At 36.6% G+C, this 21,254-nt stretch overlaps 1 protein-coding gene across 1 annotated transcript in view; it reads left to right on the top strand.

The window, feature by feature from the left end:
- Positions 1-21,254, top strand: part of HDAC9 (histone deacetylase 9) — a 676,098-nt gene that overhangs the window by 309,905 nt on the left and 344,939 nt on the right. The window contains 2 exon segments of the mRNA XM_070615860.1: positions 12,689-12,820; positions 17,390-17,505. Of these exon segments, the coding sequence (XP_070471961.1) occupies positions 12,689-12,820; positions 17,390-17,505 (248 nt within the window).

Genomic DNA, 21,254 nt, shown 5'->3' on the forward strand with positions numbered 1-21,254 from the left:
TTCTGAGGTTTCCTTTTTCTTTATCTTTTGTGGCTTTTGACCCCACTGACCAATTCTTCCTTCTTTAAATTTTAACTTTACGTGCTGCACTTCTGTTCATCTGTTTTTCCTCTCTATTTCCATTACTGCATCCTTTATATCTGCAGCCCATGAAACATGGGACTTTTAAAGTTCATTTGTCTCTTCTCTGCATGTTGTTCCATTGTTTTAATTTTCCCATGTTTTAATTATCATCACCATCTTAATGGCTTTAATTCTAGTTCTTATTCATTCTAATCAGTACGTATCTCTGATGGTAGGGTTTAACCCAGCTTCCTTATTCATACAATGAACAGACAGATCAGGACCATCTTCATTTTTTTCCTTTAAGTTCTTTCATTTGTGGTCTAAATCCACATCTCTAATTCGTAACCCTTTCATAGACTCCAGGCTGACATTTCCAAGATGTCCTGCAATTATTTTAACTAATTTTAAACATTGACCCTCCCGTCTTCCACCTCAAGCTTTGCTCCTCTTCCTCATTTCCTCAGTTCTGCTAATACCTCTCCCTACATTATGCAGGTTTGACCATTGGCTTCCACTTTGGCTCCATCATCCTCTCTCTCTTCCTGTCCAGTCCATCACCAATTTTCCCACACCAGCTCTTTCTTTTTTTTCAAGTTGGAATCATCTTTTTTAGTTGTATTTTTTCTTTCATAATAATACCCAGTATACAGCCTTGCACAGGGCAAGTGTTCAGTAAATATTTGTTAAAAGGGAGGTCTCATTCTTCTTCTTGTCTAACTGCTGTTAGCACTCATTCAGAAATGTTCCATCATAATTAAAGCCAATAAAATGAGAATCAGAGCAACATTCCCTTTTTTTCCACCTCTAGCTCAAGTACCACATTTATATCACCTGAAATAGAATAAACTGGTTAGAAAAACAATGTTCTTTGAGCCCCTATACAACATAAATTCAGTGAAAATCTGTTCAAACCGCAACTCTAATTAAAGGGTTTAGCTGCCAAATAATATGTTCTGGTTGAAGCCGAGTTCATATTATGGAGTGTCTCATGAATAGCAGCACAAGCTCTCTACTTTGCTGTTGATTTTCTCATGGGAACTTCATGCAAAGGAGAGTGATACCTCCCTGTTGACTTTAACTTTTAGAAATGCAAAGCATGCTGAAATTGTACATAATTCTCTTCTAAAGAAAAGGAAATAGCATTTCAATGGTTTTCCTCAGTGTCTTGTTGAGTTATGGCAGGGCACAATTATGTCTGTTAAATTAATTTACCAGATGGAAGGTTACATTTTATATTTTGCTGATTAAGTTGTAGGAGACTGGAATTGTATCTCATACTGTAAAGAACATATATAAAAGTAAAAATGTTTTAATTGCCTACATTTTGAAAGTGGTTTAAACTGGGTTGTTTTCCCCTCCTTTTACTTACATTGCACTAAAAAGGGAAATTGTTCTTAGAAATGGGCCTTATCATACGCTTGTCATTTGGCTTAATAGTTTAATATCTCAAATGGAATCTTTAAAAAAGTAAAATGTTCCCACTTGAATGAGTTTTGGAAATTGCTTGCTTATTGTGGCTGTTTAACATATACAAACTAATCAGCATTTTAGGGTTAAAATAAATGATCCTTAACTTACATCCTTACAGAAGTTTAACAGAAAAATTTAAAAGAAAAAAGCTATACTTTTGTCTTTTTTTTCTCCTTTGGGTCTTTTTACAAATAAGTAAATATATTAATAAAACCTTTACCTTTTATAGAACATTAAGTCTGATAAACTGGTAAATATTAATTTTAAGTAAATTATTGTCCTGATATTTTTGCTAAGTGATGGGCATATATCATTGATAGTTGTCTTTAGTACCCTACTTCCTTACCTAAAAATAATACAATAAAAATAGAGCGCACAGTAAAACCTGATCTAGTTAGAACCAATATTTTAGAATATTCAGACTTCCAAAGCTATACCAACCTTGGAATTCATTAGACTGCTGTTTTGGCTTCCTATGGCTCCTGTAATAAATTACCACAAACTTACTTGCTTAAAACAACATGGATATATTATTTTACTGTACTAAAGGTCAGAAGTCCAAAATGGGTCTCAGTGGGCGAAAATCGAGGTGTCAGCAGGGCTGTGTTCCTTTCCGGATGCTCCAGGGGCTGTTCCATCTCCTTGCCTGTTCCAGCTTCTGGGGGCTGCCTGCATTCTCTGGCTTGTGGCCACCTTCCATCTTCAAAGCCAGCATGACTAATTGAGGCTTCCTTGAACTGCATCACTCTGACACTCTTCTGCCCCTCTCTTCCATATTTTTAAAGGACCCTTGTGATTATATTGGGCCCACCTGGATAATCCAGGATCATCTCATCTTTAAGACAGCTGATTAGCAACCTTAAATCCATCTACAACTTTAATTCCCTTTTTACCAGGTATAGTAACAGTCACAAGTTCTGGGGAGTAGAACATAGACATCTTTGGCAGGGGCATTATTCTGCCTACCACAGCTAGTTAGAATTTATATTAGGCTGATATTTTCTACAGCACACTTTGACTTACTACTCCTTTACCATTTTATTTGAAGTTTGTTTGAGGTTTATTTATCCAGACAACCATCAAGAGAAAGTTGGCTAAATAGAAGGTGTTTAACTGAAAGTCTGTCTAGAGAAGGGTTCTAGGGTGACCTTATTAAATCCAGAGGCAAAATACTGCCTTTTACATCAGTCTGAAATAGATAATAGTGTTTCCTTATAATTATGTATTATAAAGGAAATTTATCATGAAGCTAACAAAGTAAAGCTATGAATTCCCTTAAAGCAGAGGTGAATTACCAAGGACATTCCAAAACCGTAAAGTTTACAAAATCAAAACTTGCAAAGGAAAATAAATAATAACAAGAGCTGCCCAAATGACTTGGAAACTTTGAAACAGAAAAAGAAGAGCAGGAAACAAGGTGGCATTTGAGCTGGAGAGAAGACAAACTCCTGTTGACCAGAAGTCAACTCTGACCCTTTGTCATTGGTGCTCTTGATCCATGGCAACTGGATGTATCTGTGGGGTTCTGAAGGGCCAGATAAACTAGTGGTTGCACCTCAAGACTTGGAATTATATCAAAGCAGATAACAGTTCTAAGTAGCAGTAATTAAATGTTAAAAAAATATATGTACATGACAAGATTGACCAGAAAGTCACTAAAACTAAGTTGAACAATGTGATCCCTAAAGAGACTAATGGAACCACTTTCTACATAGTCACCTGTCCAGAAATCTGGGAGGCACACTGGGCTACAGGTTCTCCTTGATCTCATCAGATACTAACTTCTGTCATTGTTTGCTCTTAAACCTCCTCTTTCTCCTCATACCTTCTGTTATAGTTCAGTAGCCATTTAGTTCAATCTCCATTCCAGTTATTGACTGTTCTCTGATTCCAACTTAACCCCGTCCAGTCAGCCCTCTGTCTTTTTAAAATTTAAATCTAGTCTTTCTACCCTCCTACTTAAAAGTCATTTAATACCTCTTTTATCATGTACAAGGCTGAAGTCCTTCCTTGGCATGTGCAAACTCTCCTCCCTCTTTCCCTCCCTAACCTTCTCCCTTACCTTCCCCGTCTCCACCATGTCATACCACTTTGCCCTAGCGGTACCAAACAGTTTGCAATTCCATGAATGAGACTTTGTGTTTCACACTCATACAAGCCATTCACACCTGGTTTTCCAAATGGTCCTTGTTATTCCTAAAGTGTATGATTGAATAGCTCAGACTCATCTTTAAATGCTTAGCTGATACATACTTACCTCTGGTAAGCTTTACTTGGTGCCTTCGCATCACTCACCAAGCTACCCTAAATACTCACTATGTTCTTTATGCCAAATATCTATGCCCAAGTATACCTGGACATATCTCTGTGCATATATGTTTATATTAAAATTAAAATTCTCTACTTTGCTAAGAAATCCTTGAAGATAATATCTATAGCTTGTTTGGTATTGTATCCCCAGCATCTTTAGACAACTCATAATAGGCACTGAAAAAATTTCTCTTCTATGAATAAATAAGTATATGGAATAAAATAGGAACTAATATACATCTCTTTAGGTATTTAAAATATAGGAAGATTCTTTATGAAAAAATTTTTGAGAATTTAATTCACAGTAATATTTTGTAGGAAAAAGATTGAGTAACTGCTTCTGGATGGTTATAAACTGGTCAAGTCAGAAGAAAACAAAGAAAAAAAATGAAATAAGAAGCTAGAGAATGATTTTATAGTTTTACAGGAATCAACTAAAACTTTTCAGGTAGACGTCACAGACAAAAAGTTGAAAGTCATATATTTGAAGAATAAGATAATTTATTATATTATAATTTGAAGAATAAACTATGGCATTTAAAATTAGACAGTGATTTACTATATTTACTGTATAGCTTTATATTCAGACTTCTGAATTCTTTAAAGTCAGGAGAATGGATATTATTGTCCACATTTGCAAGCAAGAAAATTGAGGCACAGAGATGTTGAATAATACCTTACCCAAATCACACAGTGGCAGAGTCAAGACTGGAAAACAACTCCAGACTCATGAATGTAACCAGGTGAGGTTCATGCTGAGAGCACAAATAAGTACAATAAAGGTTAGATTTATGGGGATACCCAGGGAGTTATCAGGCAATAGCTATTAATTTTCTGAACCATACAATCCTGATGTAAGTCTGTTTTCTGGGAGGAATTGCGTGCTGTCTCAGCATGTGTCCATATCAAATACCGGGCTGCCCCAGCACAGATCTCACCCACTAAGATGGTCCTCAGCCTGTCATGAAATCAGTTCACACCTGTGTTTATACATGTAGCTCTTATGAACTGTCCTGGTAGAAAGTATGTTAAAAAGTTTTACATCCACAAATAAAACTACTTTTCATGACATTTCTATTTAAGAGAGTATATGAAAGATACATCTAATAGAGGAGGTAAATAAAAGTGTAAAGTACACCGCAAAATTTTTTTCATGCATAAACAGGAATTCATTACTGAAAGAAGATTAATAGCAGAATTGAGTAATTAATTCTGAATGTTTATTTTTTAGTATAGATTTTAGAACTGAAGAGGACTTTTAAGAAAAAAAAGATATAACTATATCTGTAAATTCAGATTCCCCCAAAAGTAGCATGTTATTTAAGTTGTGAAATACTAGTTCCAAAGCAAGACTTTAATATAAACCTTCAGGCTTTAGGTTAAAAGGATATTTTAGAAACTGAGTTGAAGAAGACTGAAACATGCTCCTAATCTAGTTTGTTTTATTGAAGTGGTAATTCAAAATTTTGCTATATTTTCAAAATACAGACTTTCAAATATTATCTTTTCCTGGGTAAATAAAATATTTTATATTTGAAAATTAAAGCATATAAAAGAATTGACATATGAAGGTATTCTAGACTGTGTGGGATATGGATTTCCTTGACTCCAAAACATGGTATTTTTGATGCTTGCCAGAAAAATGAAATTCCTTCTGCATCCCACATCTGATCTGTAAGACCTCTTGCCATAACGTTCATCATCATGAAACTCTTAGAAATTAAAGAAGTTGAAGTTCAGCTAGTTTTCTTCTCAATAGCATTAGAAACCCAGCCTTTTAATGTAAGTTTCCTTTCGTGTTTTGATATATGCAAACATGCATTTATTCATTCAACAACAGTTTATTGAGACGCAGCATGAGTCTAAAGTACTGAGAATAGACACAAAATTAATTATTACATTTACTGTTCTGAGTGCTCTGTGTGGTAAGGTAATGTCAGTGAAACAATGAGGGTGAGAGCCATGTTACCGTGGCTTGAGGTTATAAAGTGGTGGTGGCGAGTGTAAGGCTACTTAAAAAAACACACACACAAAACTTGACTGTGAATTAAAGCATAGAATGCAGACAGTAGCCAATAGTGTCTTATCTCAAGAGGGCTTATTTTTATTTGAATGGGAAAAATCTGAGCATGTCTACATGCTGAGGAGAAAGTCAGAAGAGAGATTCATTATATGTGGTTGGTTCCAAGAGACACAGTGTTAGAATATGGCAGCTCCTCAGGTAGCCCTGTGGCAGGGAGATAGCAGAAGAAATCCAGGAGACAGAGATGCTGGTGGATAAACCAAGAGGTGTCTAGTATAGCAGGGAAGACTAATCAATGCCAGAGAAGGGATCTGAGGCTGGTGATGGAGGCCTGCCCTTCACCTGTGATTATAGAGCTAAACATGCACTGCAGGTGGAATTGTTGAATATTCCAAATATTTATTAGTATAAAGACACATTATTAATCTAGTACTTAATCTTGATTAATAATTAGTGATCTTAATAATATTATGAACCACTACTCAAGGAGGACTTCTTCCTTTTCTCCTTGTGATCATTTCCCATGAGAACGAAGGACTTCTATATACCGCAATATGTGGTGTCAAATTTTTGTCCAAATTATTGGTGTAAAGAATAGTCCTAGTTTAGGTTTAAAAGTGAACAAAGACAAAATGTGCACAGTAGGCAATCATTCTTAGTAGAAGGTGATGTATTTGAGACATAGAACTAAATAGAGTAGAAATTATAAACAGGCAAGTAAAAAAAGTGAGGAAAATATGTAAAGTCAACTCCTAACCAAAAAGCATTTTAAATATACTGAAAAAAGATCAGAAAAGGACTATCGTTATTTTTGTTGTTGTTGTAGATAACATTGCCCTAGACAAAGGGAGTAGACCTGTTCTAGCCCTCTAGCCCTCTGCTTATCTTTTTAGTTTGTGTGTTTTATTTTAATAAGTCCCTTAGTCTTATGTGTAGACTGCATTAAACATGAATGTATTCAACATCTATCTGTTGAACAACTTTTTTGGTGACAGCCAGCTAGTTGAGCTAGATACTTTATTCCACCCTTTAATATCCCACCGTGATGTATGGTAGGCATTGTCACTGTTCTATAATAGATGATAAAATGATTCATGGAGATCGAACAGCTCACCCAAGGTTGCAGTTAGCATATAAAAAGTTAGCAGTGAAATCTGAGTCTGGCTTGCTTCTGTCAGATACCTGTTGCTTCTACAAAAGATGGTTTCCATGTCTGTATGTGTGTGTATGTATATGAAAATGACACCCCCACACTCACATACACACTCATACACACCAACTTCCTAGTGAAATGACAAGTCACTTATTGTGCCTTGGAATCCTAACTTTTTAACCTGTGCTTCTGCTACCTAACTTTGTTATTCCTTTCCCGTTGTTTATTCGCATACCCTGTCACGCCTACATTCACTCTGCACCTTGGAGATCAGTATGAGAAGAAAGATTTGAAATACATTTAGTTCAAGAGGCATTCTTCGCATGTCTTCTGTTTCCTTTTGTCTACTTTTATTTATATATTTATTTATTTAATTTTGGTGAAGAAGACTGGCCCTGAGCTAATGTCTGTGCCAATCTTCCTCTATTTTGTATGCGGGACACCGCCTAAGCATGACTTGATGAGCAGTGAGTAGGCCCATACCCAGAATCTGAACCCCAGGCCACCAAAGCAGAGTGCATGAACTTAACCACTACACCACTGGGCTGGCCCCCAATTTATTTTAAGTGAAAAGAGAAAAATATTTTAGTTCTGTTTTCTTTATGTTAATGTTGATTGTTTTCATTTCAATAATGATAATTTTTGTGTAAGGTTTTCATCTCAGCAGACAAATGCATTCAGATGAGCACACACACTAAAAAGCTTGCCCTCTGTTTCTGTGATTAATTGAGATGTAGAGAGTGATGGGTGTGGGGTAAAAATAGAAAAGCAATTAGTGCAACTAGGCATGAAATACATTCAAATACAAACAGAATGTCTCCCCAGGATTTGCATCCCATTAGTAAGTCACCAGAATGGAAATCTTCAGCCTTTGGGGAGACCAGAGCATTAAAAATGGAATTAACTCTAACTGCACACTGAGTCAGCACAATAGGTCATTAATTCTGCTGCTTGGGTATGTATCATGCTGAGCTTTGGTGTGTGGGCTTCTGAAATGTTAGGAGTGAGTTTATAAAGCATTACAAGGACTAAATGATGGTTATCTATCATTCCAACCTTCATCCTAACCACTGAGATAGTAATGTCTCTGGTGACTCAAAACCAGTATTGAAGTACAGACAGAAGTTTTTGCTAGAACCAGTGGATGTGGACCTTTACTTATGAAAGTTGCATATTGTACATTTTGAGAAAATAAATTTATGTTACACTTTAAAGAATATTAGTGACTCCTAGTTTTTAAAAAGCTATGTCCTCAATTGATAAAAGTAAAAATATCACAATGCCTCAAATATTATCCTTCCCCAAATTGAGAATTATTTCTTTCTGCATATATCTATAAGCAATAGAAGTTGACTAACTTTGCTTTCTTTAGAAATATCAGTGGTATGAAAATTTTTTAAAAATAATTTTCTAAGTATAAAATGTATTGAAATATTTAATATTTTCGAGCTACGTAGAGCACTCCCTTATTTCTGATAATCTTTCCTTTTCCTTTATTCTTCTACATCCTCGTGGAGAATCTCTAACAATTATTATCATCTCCTTTAATGATTCCAGTGTAGTACTGTTATTAACGACTGCCGTTTACTCATTGCTTACCCCAGCGTTTCTCACCCTTGGCAATATTGACGATTGGGTCCCGATATTTCTTTGTTGTGGAAGCTGTCCTATGCATGGTAGGATGTTTAGCAGCATCGCTGCCTCTACCCCCTAGTTTCCAGTAGCAACTCCCCATACTGACAATCAAAACTATCTTCAGAAATTGCCAAATGTCCTTTGGTGTCAGAATCTTCCCTGGTTGAGAACCGCTGATTTATCCTCTACCAGACATTATTTCATTTGATTCTACAATAATTTTCCAAAATATGTAGGACTGTGTTAACCAGAGTCTTGGCAGGGAACTAAACCTACACAATATGGGTCATAGACTTTTATGAAGGGACTACTTACAATTGCTTAGGGATGTTCAGGCACCCAGAATCTAGCAATAATGGGAAGCCATTCCTACCCCTAGGGCTGAAGAAGCAAGGAGAGGAAATAATGTTCCTGGAGTGCTGGGAAAGCCCAAGTCATGGAGCGGAGGATGGAGATGAAGTCAGGAAGAGGCAAAACTGTAGTCAGTAATGTAGCACTGTAGCAGAGAGCACAGGATACCCTGGCCCCTCACTCCTCCTTCATCCTTTGATCACTAGCAAGTCCTACCAATGGGTTAAGCCCAAATGGAGTCCAACTAGCAAAGAACTGGAGTGACACAACCCCAGGATTCAGCCCCATGGGCTCAGAAAAAGACAGAAAGTGGAATCTGTTGGGGCAAATGGAGAAGAAAACCCAGAAAAAATTATCCCCATTTTAACATGAGAAACTAAAGTTTAAAGATATAAAGTAAGTCATCCAAAGCCAAATAGCTAATGGACAGAGCAGGCATTTAAATGCACATCTCTTTTACTCTGTGCACTACAAAGGTATCATCATAGCTGATTTGCGTAAATGAACTGGTATTCAGTGAGACTATGAATTATTCATTTATTGATTTTAGTAGCTGAGAGATGCATGATCAGAACCCAGCTCTCATTTCTATTTTGGTGTTCACTTTTGTAATGCTGACCATTTAAAGAAATTTAAGAGCTGTATATCCAGCCCATTCACAAATAGACAAACACAGGAATGAAAGCTATGTGCCCACCTGAGAAATCATTTATTTCTGAAAAGCTTGTGGATTTCTAGGTTTTATGTAGAATATTTAAATGGCATATACTGTTTTCCCAAGCTGTTGGCATATTTTTGTCTTGATTGCAGAAACTTGGCTCTAGCTGGTGCAACGTGTTACAAGAAGGAGGAGAACTGGACCGAGAATCAGATTTGGGGTCTAGTCCTGGCTGTCATTCCTAGCTGTGTATCCCTCAGCAGTAGTAGCAATAATAAAAATTCCATAAACCTTTTTTTCTTTTGCATTCATCTAGATCTTCACAGTTGTTCTCAAGTGTCTAATCAGGTGGCCACAACTTTGTGAAATAAGGAATGTGTTAGATCTTCATGTTTCACAAATGAAGAGTCAGGTTCAGAAAGTACTAGAATCTCACTGAAAATCCCAGAGCTGGAAAGTGGTGCCATGTGGACTTAACTCCACATCTTCCCACTTGAAACAAGTGCCTTTTCAAGTAATTAATCAACTGATTTACTCCCTCTGGACAGCCAATCTGTAGTATTTAAGCCATTAGATTTCATCATAAAGTCATGTCTAGACCAAAGTCAGAATCTGATTTTTGTCCTAGGATTATAAGCAAGGTGACAGTGGATTCCAATATAGTTAGCACATAGGGGTTCCCCATTCTTTCCTTTCTAGGTTTTAGATGAATATATTTATAAACCTATAGCCTTTCAGTGACAAAACTGGTGTTTTTAAAGAATTTCAAAATAAATATATATGGGGGAAAGTCTAAGTAAATTAATAGAGTCACGTTTTCTTCCTTTAATCCTAGGTAAGTTGGATGCTAGTAATTCAGATTCAGACTTCTCCACTAAGATAAAGTGGGTTGACACTCCTGGAAGGTCTGGCAAGAACCTTAATCCTTCCCCCAAACTCCTTACCTTCTTTGCCTCAAGGCAGGAGGTCCAGGGAAGTGATACATTTTGAGTCTCTAGTCAGTCTTGGTAGTTTAGTGGTTAAGATTCGGCACCGCTGTGGCCCGGGTTCCTTTCCCGAACAAGGAACCACACCATGCATCTGTTGGTTGACATACTATGGTGGCTGGGGGTTGCTGTGATGCTGAAAACTGCCACCGATATTTCAAATACCAGCAGCCTCATCATCTGTGGTGCACAGGTTTCAGTGGAGCTTCCAGACTAAGAAAGACTAATAAAAAGGACCTGGCCACCCCCTTCGGAGAAAACCGGCCATGAAAACCCAATGAAGCAGAGCATTGTCTAATATAGCACCAGAAGGTGAGAGGATGGCACAAAAAGACCGGGCAGGGTTCTGCTCTGCTGTACACAGGGTCACCAGGAGTCAGAAATGACTCAAGGGCACTAACAACAAAGTCAATGAGCTTCTTGTTCTAAGTCCTGATCTCTGCCCTCTAAGCCCATTTTCTACTTTTTCAGTATTTTCAGGCACAAAATCAGGTGTACAACGCACAAAAAATTAATGTTTTATTTTTTTAACTGAATATTTCTTTCACATTTCTATTTCACCTAGCCAGTTCCAAGAAAACTTAGAATGTGAGGGTTCTCAGGCCAGGTTAAAGCTACAGAGAAGGGGGAAACAAAGAACAAAGAGAAAACTAAAGTACAGATATTTGAAGTCTAAAACCAAAAAAAAAATTTAAAAAAAGAAAAGATTGTAATTTCTACTTTTGATAGGTCTGGCAAAAATATAAAATTCCTTCACAGAAAACGTTTTCACTGATCAAAAATTCTAGCTACATTCTAATGTTGTATCTAGATATAGATGATTAGTAATGCTTTGGAAGAAACAGTTTTATAATTGTTATAGTATTTGTACATGAGGAATGGCAGAAGAGCAGTATTTTCAGTATTTCGAAGAATAGCCTTGAGCTAGACTACCTGGTACAGATCTTGGCTTCATCCCTTTTTACCTAGGTGACCTTGGGCAAGTTACTTACCCTCTCTCTGTGTTTTGGTTTCCTCATTGATATAATCAAGGTATAAGTAGAATCTATCCCATACAGATTTTTTATGGTTAAACAAGTTCATATTGACAAAGCTTTTAGAACAGTAGTGGAACATAGACATCATTATATGAATGTTAATTGTCATCAGAAACATATGTTCCATAAGCATCATCATCAATATCATCATCATCATCACCACCATCATCATCATCATCGATTTCTACTCTACAGAGATCTAATCCAATGTTTCCATTCTTTTAAAGTATAATTATTTTAAAACCTAATAAATAATGACTAATAGGGCATCACTATTTAGAGTACTTTAACCAAAGAAATAGTAACATATGTATGAATAATGTACATTCATATTTTGGAACATACAACCTAACTCAGAAATTTCAATTCTAAGACTTGGCCACCATCCTCTCCACTTGCTTGTATGCTAAATGTATACAACAATTTATATGTAGTGATTTGACTTGGTTTGGTGTTATTATACTGAATATATTTTCCCACGATTTCGGGTTAAAAACTACTGACAAAGAAATATTCCAGGAGTCAGAATTAGACATAAATTCTATGCTACAGAGGTGTCTTCTTATGATCAGAAGTCAGGCTGGAGTCTCTAAAATCACATTAGGGTACTGTTTTTGTGGTTATTGAGTTTCACCCTTGAGAGAATTAAAAGGGCTGACGATGAAGTGTAATAAATCTTACTCAGGCCCAAACATACTTAGTGACTAAACTTCCCATTAACAATCCCAATTCTGCTGGAAAAAATAAGTAGAAAACTTATATTTTCACTTCTTTTTCGCTTTGCATTTAGAGAAGGAGAAAAGCATTTCACACATTTCATCAAAATAATTACTCTGTTTGTCTGCTTAATTAATTTAGAGTCAATGTCTTATTTACATGCTTGGGGTTTTAATTTGAGATGAGAAGGGACCAAGAAAAGGGTGAGCCGGTTTTTATACACATGAGCAATTGGCTCTCTATTTTTTAATTTTTATCTATTTTCTTTGTCTCAATCCCCAGCCTCTGAGCCCAACTTGAAGGTGCGGTCCAGGTTAAAACAGAAAGTGGCAGAGAGGAGAAGCAGCCCCTTACTCAGGCGGAAGGATGGAAATGTTGTCACTTCATTCAAGAAGCGAATGTTTGAGGTGACAGGTAATTGAGGACTGGGCAGACATACACTAAAAATGCTGGTAGTAGGAATGGAAACAAAATAGTTTAGAATAAATATGCCTGTTGCATATTGAAAGTATTTTAAGGAGAAACATTTCTTGAAAGGAAATGATATTGAAAACTCACAAGTAGTTCAGCAAACCTTGCCATGCATTCACCAACTGTGCTAAACAGGAAATGAATGAAAAACAGAACTATGTGTCAATCTAGGCATAACTAGGGAGCGCCAAAGCTCACCTTCATTTTTTCAGAAACAGGCAGTCCATTTTGGGAATGCCAACCAGGAGACTATAACTTTTAATGAAATTTGATCAGAAATGAGCAGAGGGAGGTCCAAGAAGAACACTTCCCCCATACTCAGACATGAATGTAGAAAATTCATCTGGGAAAATTAAACTATGTGGAACAGCAAAATCTTGACTTTTCAACAAATTTACAGAACTCATAAATGACTTTATGTGTTTACTAGTGAACTGGGACTTATGGCAGGAGGGGGATATATTGCCTTTTATGAAGGGAAAGAGACTGTCATTTTCACTAGTCTCAAATGGAAGACTTCTTATTTTTTTAGCTGCGTGGTTAGTGGTGGGGTGAACAGGTTAGGAAATTCAACCTGATGTCTTACAAAGCTCCTTAGTCCCAGTTGTACCTGGTCTGAAATTAGAGAAGACCTAGGGATACAAGAAGCAAAAAGGCTAGCAAAAAATAATAATACTGACTACTGTTTATTGAGTACCTACTTAGAGCTGTGCATTGTATCTGGTCATTTCCTTTGGTTGCATCAATAAAGAAGTGGTAATCTGCAACCATTTTGCCTTGCGGAATAAGAAATATTAAATTAATTAAAATTATTTCATTAGAGTTTATATTTATTTTCCAATATCAAATACGTACACCAATTGAGTTCTAAATTCAGAGTACAGACTTTTTTTCAAAAAACATATTTGTATTTAAGTAAGTAAAAATTTTAATTAAGTTTTCATAATAGTGGTTCTTGGTAGAGATGGGGATTTGGGAAGTGGATCTGTTCTAATGAATGTAGAGAATAATGAACATATCAATTGTGTAATGCAAATAGATATAGGTGATTTTTCTAATTGGAGAGAGTAGGCTCCCTCATAACAGAAAAATTTGAAGAAAATAGAAAACCAATACATTGCTTTTGTTTGTTTGTTTTACTTTAGAATCTTATAATCTAAGGTCATATTTATCCCAATGTTCTTTTCTATTTTCCTATTAATAGGAATTTTTTCTTACCAAATTACAGTGGAATTTATCTCAATACCTATCTAAGTAACGATTAATTCTCATTTATAAGGGTTATGATTTGCTAGAGTTTTACTCATTTCTTTACTTTTGAACTATATTTTTCTCTTCCTAATTTTGTGAGATAATGACTCCCCTTTTCATCTGAGGAAATATATTCAAAGAGAGACTTGTGCATTAATTAGAGACACATTTCTAGTCAGTGAGCTGGGACTTGTGGATGTTTTGGTAGATATTTTTAACTGGTATGTTGCACTTATTATAAATGTCTTTGGAGGATCTAAACTACCCGACACACAGCTTCTTCACCTGTACTCCTTGCTCTTTCTCTGCCAGCTTTCATGTAATTTGGATGAGCTCTGTTTGGATCTTAATACTAATTATTTTTGCTATCTAGTCAGAGACCATCATAGCATCAGTAGCAGTTAAATTACTATTACTGTTCTTCTCGCACCTCTATATCTCTCATCCCCAATTCATAGGTCAAGTATATGCTTTTCTCAAACCCATGCCACCTCTCTCCTCCCAGTAGTTGATACGGAACCACTTGCCATCTTCCTCTTTTTCAAATTCAAGAGTTTTCTGCATCTCTCCCCACCAAAGCCATGTTATTCTCTTCATTAAAAGGAAAGTACACAAGAAAGAGGCAAAGATATACAGCTGATTAATCAAAATATAAGCAAGATATATAGACAGAAAGGCAGTGAGCAAGATGTGTTTAAGAATTTTATGATATCACTGACTTGATCACATTAAGTAGGTGTCGGGATCAAAATTCTGTCACCAACCTCACTTTCTTTCTGTTGGCCCTGCAGTTCTGAGTAGAGAAATATTTATAACAGAAGGTTGAAAGTTGTAGGTGTTGCAAGGGAGTGCAAGCAGATATTGCCTGCAAATTGGGAGTTCCCGTTCACTAGGGGACAGATGGTACCTGAGCCAGGCTTTGAGCTTAGAGGTCAGATTGGACCTGCAGTGAGGTAGGTGGAGGAAAAGGAAGATAGAAAGTATCAAATGGGAAAGTAGCGCTTACGGAGAGTAGGTGACTTAAATTTAGCTGAGTGCAGAATACAGAAAGGGCAACAGTCGGAAATAATGTTAGGCTCCATTTTGGAGCAGAGGAGCATGGTGACAGTTGGCTCTCTGTGATCCACCTGGCAACTATTGAGAGGGAAGTTCTAAGAGACTACTGTAGCAGTTCAGAAATATTAGGAGAATTTTGCTATACTCCATGAGAGAATAATGAGGTCTGAGGGCCAAAACTGAAATGATGTTAGTCAGAAGTAGATGAGAGATGATGTAAAGAACAAAATGAAATGACCCAGTAATTGATTAGATTTGGGGTAAGGAAGGGAATGAGAATGACACCAAGGGCGGTGATAAACAGATAAGGAGTGCACACTGAATCTTGAAATACAGTGAATTTGATACACATGGAAAGGGAGATTAAAAATGTCCAGCATTCCACTGGACTCAAGCTGGAATCTATGAGAGGTAAAAGCAAGAAATATAACTTTCATGGGATTATTCTGCCTAAAAATGATAGTTGATACCACAATATAGACAGATTTTGACAAGGGAAAGAGAAAAGAGATAAGGCCACAAACTTAGGTGAATGTCTACATTCAGGAATTGGTCAAAAGGGAAAACATCAGAGAGAGAGAAAGACAAACATGGAGGTGGAGAATGTTACTGTAAAAGGGAGGAGGAGGATTGTTTTGTGAAAAGCCTTCAAATTTGGGGGTGTTGCAGAGAACATTTGCAGTTGATAGTGAGTTAGCCAGATTGTCAGGTCTTGGAGGAATGAGTACTTCTCACAAATTATTAGCATGCTTTCAGACTAGAGGGACAATTCCAGTGGAAACAGAAGCCCTGAAGATTCAAATTAATTGATGGAGTAAAATCCTAAAAGGGGGATGGGATCATGAATAAGAGTGAATGTGCTAACATTGGAGAGGGGCGCGGAAGAGAAATGCTTTACCTTTGAAATGGGAAAGGAGAGTATGGATAAGAAAACCATGAGGCAGAAAGAAAAATCACTGGTGGAAATCATATTGAAAGTCGTCAGTCTCTGAGAAGTATGAGGAAAGATATAGGGATGAGCCATCTAGTGAAATCTTGAAATGAATGGACTGTAGAAGGTGATATAAAATTGTTTAGAGCTCAATAAATCATTTGCCAAGGCTTGAGAAGGTGACCTCTCTTAGTTATTTTTCTAGGAATTGGAAGTTTATATTTCTGTCAATTAGATATTTTAATAAGTGCAATAATTCCTTCACAAGTTGAAATGTGTGTGATTTAATATCTGAAGATGAAAGAGATGGGTTAAATAAATAATCTATATTGTTGTTATCTAACTTTTGCTAAAATGAGCTTCTTGTTATATTGGTGTTTGAAATTTAACATATTAAATTTAGGCAATTTCTCATCTTCTGGAGAATAAATTGAGTAGAGTTAAGGTTAGATGATGTTGTACAAGGCCATCAATGTAATGTTGAGATTTTACATTCTCTTGTATTTTCTTCATACAACTTTGACTAATTGTGCTATAAAAGGGCATATAGCCTTTGTAAATTAAGAGCTGTTTATAACACAGCATATTAGCAATTTTTCCACATAAACAGGAATGGCCCCAGGCCTCACATACTGATGGCATGTTTTTCTGAACTGTGCAAGTCCATCATCTCTATTGCTGTTTTGTTTTGATGAGGAAGATTTGCCCTGAGCTAGCATCCATTGCCAATCTTCCTCTTATTTTGCTTGAGGAAGATTAGCCCTGAGCTAATGTCTGTGCCAGTCTTCCTCCGTTTTATATGTGGGATGCTCCCCAGCACGGCCTGATAAGTGGAGTAGGTCTGTGCCCAGGATCCGAACCCGCAAACCCAGGCTGCCAAATTGAAGCTCATGGAACTTTAACCACTCGGCCACAGGGCCAAGCCCTCTGTTACTGTTATTTTAAGTAGCACAAAAGCAAGTAAGAGAAGATTACCTTCTTTATTTTTTTCCTCATCATAAGTGTCTATAATTCTAACTGGATGTCTTTACTTCTCTAGAAGCTATTGACTACTGTGTTATATATTTCACAGTGAAAACAAAGGGAGAAAAGTGGTATGAAAATTCAGGAATGTTCCAGAAGTTTTCACAGTTCTTTTTGTTTAGTGAAATGGTGCTTGTTATTCACGTAGGGGAAAAAAACAATGTTCATTGCTATGTATTACTTAGAGTATAACTGAAGTTCATCTTTGTACGTTTCCCACGAATATATTTGTACTTCACAATGTTTTTCAGAATCCTCAGTTAGTAGCAGTTCTCCAGGTTCTGGTCCTAGTTCACCAAATAATGGGCCAACTGGAAATGTTACTGAAAATGAGACTTCGGTTTTGCCGCCTACTCCTCATGCTGAGGTAAGACTCTATTATTTTGGTTCTTTTAAAAAGTAGATTCCTGATTGGCCCCCTAAAACAAAGTGATATTTCTGAATTGAATTTTAAAGCCACCAGTTCTCAGTTAGTTTTCTTAGAGGTATAATGTGTGGGATTGAGTAAACTTGATCTTATTTACAAAGTCTGTATGACAATCACAGTTGAAAATATTGAAATGTAATCCTCAAAAAAAAAGTCACTCTTAGTGATGCTGAGTATGCATTGCCTAGCAGTCATGCAAGTCAGTAGTCCTTCTGCTTGGTTCTTGGTTATTCTGATGGGAGTAGACCCATCAGTACATAAAAACAACTTCATACAAACCTCTCAGAAGAACAGCCTAGCAAGGCAGATTTTATCCAATGACCTGAGAATCTAATAGGAGACCCTCCAAAAGCTAAGCTGTGATCCCAAAGATCTACATTGGCCTATGGGATCTACGCTACATTGGTGAGCCCCTCACGCCCACCTCCAGAGGTGTCTGCACGCAGACCAGAGCAGGGGCAGATCTCTCCCTGAGAAGTTGTCCTTACATGGAGTTGCAGCCCAAATTTACACAACCTCATAAACCTTTGGTTTAAAGTGCCCTAGATTTGTAGTGCTCCTAGGTGTTGGAAAAAGCAAATATAAATCCTCTCTAGAGGAATACACCTTCATTCTAGATTTCAAAAATTTCCCCCAATTTTTCAAACGAAAATGAGCAGAATAGATGGATGCCCTCTTGCTTATGATTGTCTTTCAGCTATTTGAAGAATAACAGTTCAGGACTCTACATTATCTCCAGGTCCTTCATCTATTTCTAGTTTCTTACCATCCTATTGCCCCTCTTTCTCTTTTTCATTATCCTTTCAAAAACATGATATGAGATGGAATAAATACTTCACATATATTTGTGGCCATGGATGTAAGTGGGATTCTTGGACCATTGGTTATAGGTATTGTATTTCTGTTAGTGCAGTTATATCTCAGTAGTGGTCAATTTTCTGCAACCTTTTAATCAATTTCCAGGAAAAGAACAACTTGGTCACAAATATTTCTAAAAGACTTTAGATTTCCATTTCCTCTCAGTTTGAAGAATGTGATTCTCAGTAATCACATTACACTAATAGCAGAAACACTAAAGGATCTGGTTTCTAAATAGGCTCTGGATGAATTTGCTACCCTTGGAAAATGAAAATGACACTCTGAACTACGCTTAACAGCAGATATGCTTCTTAGGAATGCATTGTTAGTGCAAAATGGTGCAAAAGACCACTTACAACATGATGGTATTTTATTAGGTTCAGAAACAGCAGTATAATATTTTGATTGGGAAAACATATGTAGTAAAAGTATATTTTTAAAAGGCAAAGGAGTGATGAACACAAAATTTACCATGATGGTTACCTCTCAGGAATGGAGGAGGACATGGTTTGTTACTAACGAGGAAGATACATATACTCCTTCATTATAAATACGTATATATGCATACAATACTTAGTACAATGTAAAGGAACAATCAAGAAATATATATTCATGAGATTGGAAATGAATGGAAAAGGTGAGATTTTTCTCTTTATTTCAAGCCTTTTATGACCTGTTAATTTAAAATGAATATCGCAGATTGTGTGACCCTAACTTTAGATTTCAAAATATATACAGTGGTGAATGTAAATGAAAGGAATTTGCTTATATTGTTTGAATCTGTTTTATATCTCTGGAACCTTTATTGTCATAAGTATCTGTTTAGATGCCCTGGCTTTTCAGTTAATTGTTGAACATATTCTGTCATGACAAAACTTTCCTTCCACCCTCACGATTTAAAGAAGAAAAAAAAAGAAAAAGAAAACAGAAGGAAATGTGATTTAATGGAGTTTGAAAGAGTAGAAGTATTTCTCCAGGTCAGTGACAGGACATTCACCTCCAAAGCTGGAAAGACTAGTTCAAAAGCAAGCAGTGACTTACCTCATAATGAATTAATTGTGTGCGTGAACTATGATCCAAAAGGCCAGGTGGGCAGACCTTTATGCACTGATGGGTAGCCTCTCTGTGGCCCAGAACAAAAAATGCAACCCTGATGGCTAACATGTGGTTTTCTGCTGCATTGCGTTCACAGAGGTCTGTAGCATAATTCATACTGGAGAAGAGAGGAGACGGCAGAATCCAGACTGGAACTGTCAGCAAATTAATATCCTAGCTTTGTGACACTAAATGCCTCCACCTAAACTAGAGAAAAGAGAAAATGTTTTCAGGCAATTCTTGATTAACAATTATTTAGAATATGGTATGATTTTTACAGATGTCTTCTAAGGTTAATAATATCATTTAATTTTGTGTCAACAGAAGTATTTTTGGGGTATAAAAAATTTACATCATTAACTACACTTTAAAAAACAAAGTTAGTTTCATACTTCACCATTTACAAAACAGCTTATTCTACCATCTTTGCTTAAGCAGGACAGGTGAGTTTTCATTTAAAAATAGTATAACAGTGTCCCTTTGAATGAACTCTTTATTCTATGACCTGCAAGTGGAAAAACATGTCACCTAGTTTAGAGCCCATGGAAATAAATGGCATTCTACTCCCTTTTGCTGCTTAGGAAATAGGAAAGTAAGGCTGTATCTAAAGATCCTGAGGCTTAGAGGAAAAGAAAATTTTCTATCTTGTAATTCTCATGTCTGCATAATTTAGATAAAGGTTAAGTCAGAAGTAGGAGGAGAATTTACTCATAAGTCCAGTCTCAAGAAACAGCACAGCATGTTCAGGCAGGTCTTCAATCAGAAAGGCTCTGCAGGAACCCAGCTCCAAAACCAGCTGCTTCCTCCTCATTGGTTAAGTTGCTAAACTTGCCCTGAACTTCATATTCCTCATCTAGTGAAGGGTAGTAATACCTACCCCAGCAGCTGTGTTGTGAGGAATCAGTGTTTGGAAGGTGGGTAGTAAATTGTGAAGTGTGAAACAAGTTCATTTGTTGTTGTTATCTATACTGACTCCTAGTAGGGAAAACTCATTAGCATGTTTGTCTTCATGCCAGCAGCTCTCATGAGAGTGAGTCGCCATCTGCTCTGACCACTTCTGTTCCATTTCTTCCATTTCTTACATATGCTCAGTACCGAACTCGGATTCTTGGAGCTACTTGCTTTACTCATTTGTAAACTTGGTTGGGGAGCTGAAACCTCAGGAGTTTCTATTTCCAACTCCAGTCGGAGATGTCTCTACCTATCTAGTTACTTTGTTGTTAATACTGTGGGCCTGTGGGTTCAAATATGTTTCCATGGATATCAACCCCATTATTTTAGATTTGGTAGATTTATTTGATAGCTGTTTTAGCAGTAGCCAAGCAGCTGGTTTATTTCTAGTTGAACATTAGTGGCTGGCTCTGCAGCGCTACTTTTTAAATAATTTTTTCCAGCAGATACAAATGATTTTAAAAAAGGATTCTAATAATAAGGTTAAGTACTCCAAATGTCGCTTGTTTTGCCCCAATCTCACATGACTCATCTGCCTATTGTTTCATAATAGTTGTTGTGACATTTGCTGTAAATGTTATGCTCCCATCCAAGTGGGCGTAGAGCTATGGTTTTAGATGGCAGCAAATGAAACGCTTTCCCTCCCTCAGGGAAAGGAGGTTGCTATGACAAAAGGATCTTTTACTAGGAATAGCATTAGTCAATATTGTAAAGCAAGACCTTTAACAAAACATCAGTGCCTTTTAAATGCAAAGGAAGCCCTGTCAAATGATTTTTTTTCTGTC

This window comes from Equus przewalskii, chromosome 4 (genome assembly GCF_037783145.1).
Source record: "Equus przewalskii isolate Varuska chromosome 4, EquPr2, whole genome shotgun sequence".
NCBI classification, from domain to species: Eukaryota; Metazoa; Chordata; class Mammalia; order Perissodactyla; family Equidae; genus Equus; species Equus przewalskii.